The 8,959-nt window shown below is 36.1% G+C and overlaps 1 protein-coding gene across 1 annotated transcript; it reads right to left on the bottom strand.

Moving 5' to 3' along the window:
* Window positions 1-3,958: 3,958 nt before the first annotated feature.
* Window positions 3,959-8,490, bottom strand: LOC128235469 (interferon-inducible GTPase 1-like). Its single transcript, XM_052950287.1, has 4 exons — window positions 8,423-8,490; window positions 8,003-8,234; window positions 4,613-4,706; window positions 3,959-4,443 (listed from the first exon to the last, which is right to left on the bottom strand). The coding sequence occupies exons 1-4, from the start codon at window positions 8,488-8,490 to the stop codon at window positions 3,959-3,961; spliced, it is 879 nt and encodes a 292-aa protein (XP_052806247.1).
* Window positions 8,491-8,959: the final 469 nt, after the last annotated feature.

The following is an 8,959-nucleotide window of genomic DNA, read 5'->3' as shown; positions in this document are numbered from 1 at the left end:
TCTGGAATCACGTGAAGGTTAAGCATCCGAGTTCTCAAAGTTAAAGCAGCAAACAGCAATCAATGAAAAAGTTTACCGTTTCTGGTCTTAAACATGATTTGTGTTCAGAGGAAATTACTAAGAAAGTGGTGAATATGGTGGTGACGGATTACTTGTCCATAAGCATCGTGGAGTCTCAGGGTTTCCGTGACCTTCTGGCGTATGTCGCTCCCAGTTATTCTGTACCATGTCGAACTACGATTCGCTCCAGAATCGTGGCTCGATATGACGAGGAAAGGGCTCCCCTCGCCGAGCGCCTGGAGTCCATCCAAAGTATTTCTATAACGACGGACACATGGACATCAAATGCAACAAATGCAAAGACAGCTATATCACAGTGACCGAGCACCATGTAACCGCAGACTGGGATATCGAATCCAATGTTCTTATGACCCGCGAGATGCCTGAGCGTCATACCGGAGAAGATCTGGCACTGCGTCTACAAGAATGTGCGTCCGAGTTTGGTATCTTGGGTCGCATTAACACATGCATGCATGACAACGCCCGCAACATGGAGCGCGCGGACGCAGAGTGTGACTGGGGCATCCTTGGGTGCTTTGGGCACACACTGCAGCTGGCCATCAAGCCGGCATTTGCTCCCGATGTCAACAGGGTCGTCTCCAGATGTCGAATGCTGGTCGGGCACATCAAACACTCGACTACATTGACGGCCGAGATGCGCAAGCGCCAAGCTACTCTGAAGGTGCCCAAACACGAGCTGGTGCAGGATGTTACGACCCGATAGAACAGCACGCATGCCATGCTGGCCCGGTTTAACGAGCAACGCCGCGTCCTGTCCGACCTGTCGTCAAAGAAGTAAAGGGTGTTATTGCTGCTGAGCTTCGTCGCCGCTTCCGGCCTTCGAACGATGTCACCGCAACATCCACCCCAGTCCTTGCCGCTCTGTTGGACCCCCGCTACAATGACCTGGACTTCATGTCAACGGAACAGCGGCGCTACACGGAAGACGCGCTCGAGAGCAGATTGGACGATGTTCCACTTCGGTTGCCAACCCCCGATGAGAGTGCGTCAACACCCTCCAAACGACCCCGTCTTAGCTTCATGGTTCCAAAGACGACCAAGACGGCTAACGACGAGCTGCGTTGGTACCTGCACGAACCTTCCGACGAGGAGGCCACTCCACTTGCATGGTAGAAAAAGAACGAGGGACGCTTGGGATCCCTGCGACATCAGTGCCATCAGAAAGAATTTTCTACTGCGCCGGACTCATTGTTAACAAACTTAGAAACAGACTGTCATGTGATATTGTTGATTAGATAAAATTTCTGAATAAGAACAAGGCCATCACATGTGATGATGATATTGATGAATGATTTCATTGAATTATATATGCTTGTTATGTGCTTGTTATGTGCTAGATATGTATTTCATATTTCGATGTAATGTTCGTGTTTCAAACTTTTAAATGAATGTCATAGCATTTTAATGTATATCCTGTATTGTTGTACAATATATGAGTTGCAATCATACGTATTTGTTTTATTTTCAAATCGCAAACATCATCAGCATTATATATTATCATACTTAGTAGTACAAGTAAGCATTAATTGTGCCCTTCTAGAAATCGATAACGTTGAAAATATTCGACACGCTGAAATGATTTCTTGTTTTACGATAACACTGGAAACACTCGACATATAAAGAAAAGGGTCTCGTGGTTTATAACTAAAATTAATAGATAACTATAACTTTTTAAAGATTCAATTTTTATTGAATATTCGAGTATTCGATCGAAAGAATTACCGAATATTCGAATATCGGTTTTGCCATTCGTTTGCATCCCTACACTTCAAAATATTGATACAAAAACAGTTTTTTATTACCAACACTCTGTCGTTCCCACACAAAACCATTTACATACAAATTATTTTTTACATTCGACACTGAAGAGTCAAAGCCTAAACCCATAGAACAAAAGTATATCATAACATTTCTTAAAATACCTATCATTCTTCAACTTCAAAGTTCTTATCCAATATTTCATACCGCGCCATGCAGACATTATATATATAGGGAATCTTCCTAGATCAGCTAATATCGCATCGTTACAAGCATTCGGTGACACATTTAGAAATCTCTTACAAGCATTAACATGAACAGTTTAAATACATCGTTTATTCTTGAGTCCCAATAACTCAGAACCATATAACAGCATAGGACTTATTTTTGCATCAAATACTTTATAATACATTAAATAAGGTACATAACACAAGTGTTGAAAAGAAATATCAACTTGATTCAAAACTTGAAAAATAAAATCTTCATATATGTGAGCGTTTGTATCATATATATTATAAACATATTTTGTATAAACACAAAATTTTATTTTCACATAGTTGCGTACGAAAACTTTCAGACTTCAACTTCAGTGCAATCAGCATATGGCAACTCTCATCCGATCGTAAAACTTTGAAATTTGAAACTGTATCAAATTTATATGCTCTCTTTTGTTTATTTTTCGTTAATAAATTAATCTTAAGTGGCACTGTGACCTTAACGAAATTAGTACACACAGTTATTTTACATGTCTAATCATGGTCTGCTGGTATATGTTTGACAGCTATTTAAACGAAAGGATATAATACAAAAGTATTGTCTCTTTTTCTTTTTCCTATTTGATATGTATAATACATAATGTTTACACTTTATTAAGTCGGATACATGTGTTCAGCAAACGTTAATATGTACAAAGGTTGCGATAGACATTAAAAAAGTGTAGATATCAAAATTAAGTTTTACACACTCAATGGACAAATGTTTAATGTATTTTAATGTATAATACATGATTTTGAAAGTACGATTATGCAACAAATTTTGTTTATCTAACCAATTCTTCAGCAGGTCTAAAATGACAACCCTTGAGGTCTATAAATAGGAGTGCAGCTTTAAAAATCAAGTTACAACCGTTACTTCAGAGGTGTGAACACTTCGTGAAGAGAACATGACAATGTAGGTACGTCAATCAATGCCTCTTTCCTCATCAAACATCACAACAGCACGCACGCTTTTGGAAAAATCTGCAACAAAAACACTCGGATGTGGCTGATATCTACATGTTAATTTTATTAGACAATTTGTTTTTGTTTATCAATATGAAGGTTGGGAAGCACAACGTCTTACTTCAACTGTGTGTTTACTTATAATAATTTCTTAACGTTATAATGGCCCGGCCATAACACTTCAAACACAATCAGCTTCTACCTCGTTCATATGCATGAGGACGTAACACTCAAAAAATAGTCACACTTTCAAGTATGTGTTTTTTCGTTCGAAATGATTCAGAAACAATTGATCACACGTAAGCGAAACCTGTTTCGTGTTAACTAACGTCATTTAATTGCAATTTATTAGTATTTATTTATCGAGTGTTCACCTACGCATGTTTTTATATATTTACATTTTAATCAATGACAGTTACCTAAAATCTGTTCACCAAATATTTCATCTCTAGAAAAACGTCTTATGTGTTGAATTGTATCCAATCTTTCAGATGTCCTTGGACTTTTAAGGCCTCAACATGACACATGTTTAAGCTCTTTCGTAGACTTATAACACAGAAAGGATAGGCAGTCCGCCCAGAAATAAGATTGCCTACACCAGGAAGCGCAAGCTTTATGACTGCTCCTATTACACCGCTTATTGTGCTTCCCGCAAAGAAATTTAAAAAGGCAAGGCTTGATCGCAGTAGAAATGCGGATTGTATGTCTAGCCTTTGGTGTATATCATCAACTGTAACACCCAATTTATTTGCAAGATCAATGATCGTTTCTTCATCAGTGCCTAACTGCTTCTTGTAAAACTTTGTTTCTTTAATGAGAATAATTACATCTACGGCAATGCCTGTGCCTGGTAAAGGTGACATTGACCCCAAAGCTGAAAGAACTGCTACTTTGTATATTCACTTCTTCAATACCTGGACATTCACCTTCAAAACTGCTTCTGAAGTGGTGGAAACTGACAAGGCCATAGCTTCTCTTTTCAGGTCCGGTAACTCTTTTATCAATATTTCCGACAATATCACGAAATCGTAATCGTATGTATTGTGATTGTTCACCAGGAACACTTTAGGATCTTTTATAACAAATTTGCGTAGCTGATTCAAGCAGTCTTCTCTGATGTGATTGAATGTGTATTCCTTTGATTTTCCGTTTACTTTCTGGTTATTGGCGATATCAAAATCTACCTTTGTTCGAACAAAATAAAATTTCTTCTGTCGGCTAATGACCTCTTTTGCCAGCCAAGTGTCCAGTTCCGTAAATCTTGTCGAATTTGTCAGGATAAAGAAGTCATAATTGTCTATGTCGATCTGTTGAAGATACGTTTTCTCTGGAAATGATTCTGTTCCAACATCTGGGACGTCGTAGAAGACAAGGTTTTGGTGTTCTGGATGAGGATACGGTGTGATTGCTGTTGTACATTCGGTAACACCTACTTCGGCAGCGCCCCTCTGACTTGTATGGTTGATACCTCGTATTGCATTAATGAATGATGATTTTCGCGTTCCCGATTGGCCAACGACTGCAACATTCAAAGGGATTTGATTTCCATTTACTGCTTTCGTTTTCAAACTTCTCTATTAAAGCTGCATACCCCTTTTCCTTCAGTATCTTTGCACTTTCCTTCATGAATTCAGTGTGCTCTTCAATCTGAAATGAGACGAACTTTTGTACACAAATGTACAACAGCAAGATCATATCAGTTAAGTAAGAGTGCCCAAATTAGTTTTTTTACGAGTACAATATAAATTGGTCTAACGGTAATGTTTCAGAGCGTCAACACTAAAGTACAAGTGAAAACGATACACGTTTAAAACTATTTTTCTATTATTGTCGAAAATAGCTTTTTACTTATTAAATGGGAACTTTATTACTTGTTGCCATAAAGGGTATAATTGGGTTTAGATAACAAGAAAATAGCCTTTATAGAAACAAAATAATCAAGAGGTTACGTTGCCACATATTCGCGAGTTAAAAAACGCCAATTTATAAATTATAGTACTTATATTTCTTATCTGAACCAAAATTGTATGCCATTTTTGTTTGCATCATAACAGTCAAAATTTAAATATCATGATGATTTAAAATAGATCGCATCGACTTACAGTGTGCCCCTTTTAAAGATGGACATTGATGGTCTGAAACATGCGACCTCTATATAAATCCTAAATGCCGGCAAGTGGAGAGCATGTATCTTGATGCACTATTTGCGTGTACTGTGTGTCGATAACGTCGCTTAGAGGTTTACATAATACAGTACTTCCCTCTCGGAGATTAACGTAATTGAATACGATAGCATGTGGCAACAAGCTTTATGCTGTAAAATAACAACCACGTCCAAGGCGGTACCCAAAAGTAATGAATATACAATATTATTAGTGTATATATTGTTATATATTGTTATATGTCTTTTGTGGTTATTGCTTGTGAAGTTTTGTACTGTAAAGTGCAGTGTTTAATGCTCAGAATCTAGTTGAAATCCCCATTTAGTTCTTACTTAGTATTAACTGGCTGTCCCTATCAACTTAGAATAACGATATTTTGATTTTTGTGTAATGTGTGTATTGTCTTGTAGTGTAGTGTGTCTCTCGTCTAGCAATAGGCATCGGACGTGTCCATATAGGTTCTATTCTTTTTTTCTTAAAAACACCTAAGCCTTGTAATCTAAATAATCATTTGTACACAAAGATTATATATATTTTTTTCTAAAATCAAATAAAACTTTAAAATCAAAGTTACTGACTAAAATAAAAAAAAAATCATTTCATACAACAAAGCTAAAACTGCACAAAAGACTGAAAAACCCTGCCTTTAGGTCCTCTCTTAAAGAAGACTCTGTAGCGCTGTACATTTCATTGCTGTATGTTTCTGAAGGGAAAAATGACACGTACAAAATATAAGTATTCTTTGGATTATACCTGGCCCCGATATTACAAAAATACTTCTTTAACTACATAAAAGCAAAGTATTTTCAAAATCGTCGTTGTTTTATTTATTTAAATGAAAAACTTATTCCTCTAAAATGCGTTTTTAAAACTTATGGGATGGAAAACTTATTCTGGAGCCCACAATATACTTAAGTTCTTAAAAAAACATTAAATTGTAATTAATTGCATTTTATATTGTAGAATAGTATTCTTTTTTTTATAAGAAAATGCGTTTTTAAAATGTGAAAGAAATAACGATTTATCTATCTATCTATCTATCTACATTTTCATGAGGCAAACGTACTTAGTCTACCTAAAATGGCAAACGCATGTAGGCATTTTATGATAAGGTGTTAATGTATATGTCGTTAGCCTTTAAAAACTAAAAAAGTGTTCAAGATATTTAAGATATTCATCAATTTTATTATTTAATATCCATTGTAAAGAAAGTTATATAAAATTATAATAGGTAACAAACAGTGGCACGATATTAAGCGGGAGTGTTGCGAGAAGTATGAGTTCACGAACAAACTCACATCCGGCCATCGTAACGGGTGCACCCGTATATAGAGAGTCCAATAACTATGCAACTAAACAGTGCTTGTTAAATGTTCATCTTCAACAATTAAAAAAGCTGTTGTAATGTCACATTACAGGAACCGCCCGTTCTATACAAAGAGTTGGAGTACAGTTAAGTACGGGACTGTTTCGAAGAACAGAAATGCATTACAGAAGGGGACCCTTGGTGTGCGCTGGGAGCGGGCCAGACGCAACGTTTCTAAGATGCTCGGAACAGATCGCATGAGTATAAACGTTTAATTTGAACACACTTTAAACATGTTTAATGAACCTTTTATTTTACCATCCTTTATGTTATGTGATAATAATACTGTCATGATAATTGTTAATGACAGATATTGTGATAATTAAAACCATAAAATGATATTGTGATGATACATTGGCAATGTATTGCTCTACCCGAAACAATGTTTATATCACTGAAAATATTCTGTCAACTGTATGTATTAGTGCTACTGTCCGGAAACAAGACAAAATCATGATGGAAATTTTCTTCATTTATTCAATAAATATATATCTTAGAATAGTTTTACACAAAAAGGCAAGTGCACAAAAGGTCATGTACATTCATACAAATAAGTTTCAAGAAGACTCAAATCATAGGAACTATTCAACTAAGTCGTGACATCATAATAAATAGGAGACATGTGTCTGCTTGTTGCAGCTATACATTGAATAAAATTATTGACAATAAAAGCGGATAGTCAGATAAAATCACTGATAAGAAATCAAATAACATAACGAATAATTAATAAACAATACTTTTGTTATGATTTGCCTGAGATTCTACTTTCTCCTACCTCAGTATAAGTAGACCTAAAAAATTGGCCGTGCCGGAAGTTCTTCTCTTGCCCACGGGCAAAGAAAAAACAAGTTCCCGTATGGAACTCATTTTTTATTGTGATCACACAATTACTTCTCTTGGTAACGACTGTCGTCGGTAGCATAGTGGAAAGCCTTTTTCGTGGCAATTTTAAAAATCAAAATTATTTTTTTCTCGCCACAAATGGCACTATAGAAAAATGTTCGTGCTGAATTCAAGAAATAATGCTGTCCTCTATTCAGAAGTATTTAAAAAACGATATGATTATTTACATAATCTGAATCACTGCGCGCATATCTATGACTACCACGAATTTTTACATATCTATACGCACATTATTTCACTACGCACAAAGAAGTTCCAGTGAAAACATTTTTGTAATTGTTTTTGTTTAACTGAGGTGGGAAAAAAGGATCTACCATAGCCGCTTGTGTTAGATAGGTTCATCCCAACCCTCCCGCAGGGTGTTCTGCGGAAACTCGGTAAACCTCGTTTCCGCAAAACACCTACGCTCGGATTGGGATGAACCTTGCACCCTCGGCCTAAAAGATACTTATAATCTAAATTGTGATGTTTTATTTGGTGTGTTTGTGATGGCTAGTGCGTGCACAAGCTACTTGTATGCCGATAACAGTTCCCACATTCAGCGCACTGGTATGATTTCTCGCCACTGGGCCGTCCATATAAGCCTTTAGGTCTATTTTCTCTTTAAAGTTTATTGAAATTCCACACATGTCGCACATGTAACGTGTCGTGCCATCTACTCCTCGCCATTGCCTGTTCAGGTCCGTCTGTGTGGTGACCTCCTGCATGCACAGAAACTGCTTATCGCATACATGTGTGGTGCACCTGTATAAATACATATATGCCATTAAAAAGTATATCTATTTGTATTTGAATTTAAAATACTTGTAATTGCAATATTTTGTTAACCTATCATATAAACGCCTAAGCTTGTGACTGGTAGATAATTAGATAATTATAGAATAACACTAAAATAATATTAAAGAAAAAACAGTATTATAGAATACACTTACATACACCGCGTCATGCTCTCCGTGGGGTAAACTGTTTCTGACAGCTGTAAATGTTCCTTCACCGTCATGTCGTTGCTCATGCAATTTCAGCCCCGATACCGTTTTCAACGCATTCCAACAAACGCGGTAAACAAATGACATCACTGGAACGGACAGAGTCATATGTTAATTAAGCGCCACTTGATTTACTTCGCAAATATATATATATATATATATATATATATATATATATATATATATATATATATATATATAAAATTTGTAGTTTGTTGAAAGAATATCATCTGTAAAGGCATTTTCATCTAAAATATGCCTAACACGCTTATTAAAATCTTAAAATGATGGTTTATCTAGCTTAGTAAAACTACATAAAGCTTTTCACTTTCCCTAATGTTTGATAATTATACTAATATATGAATTAAAAACCTTACCGCAATAGTAATAGATATTAGAAATAAATGAAATAAAAAAAACCCTCAGTTTTAAAGGCTAACGACAAATACGTTAACTCCTTAGTATAAGATGCCTACGTACGTT

The sequence above is a fragment of the Mya arenaria genome, chromosome 5 (assembly GCF_026914265.1).
Source record: "Mya arenaria isolate MELC-2E11 chromosome 5, ASM2691426v1".
In the NCBI taxonomy this organism is placed as follows: domain Eukaryota; kingdom Metazoa; phylum Mollusca; class Bivalvia; order Myida; family Myidae; genus Mya; species Mya arenaria.
This window is presented reverse-complemented; position numbering and strand designations above follow the sequence as displayed.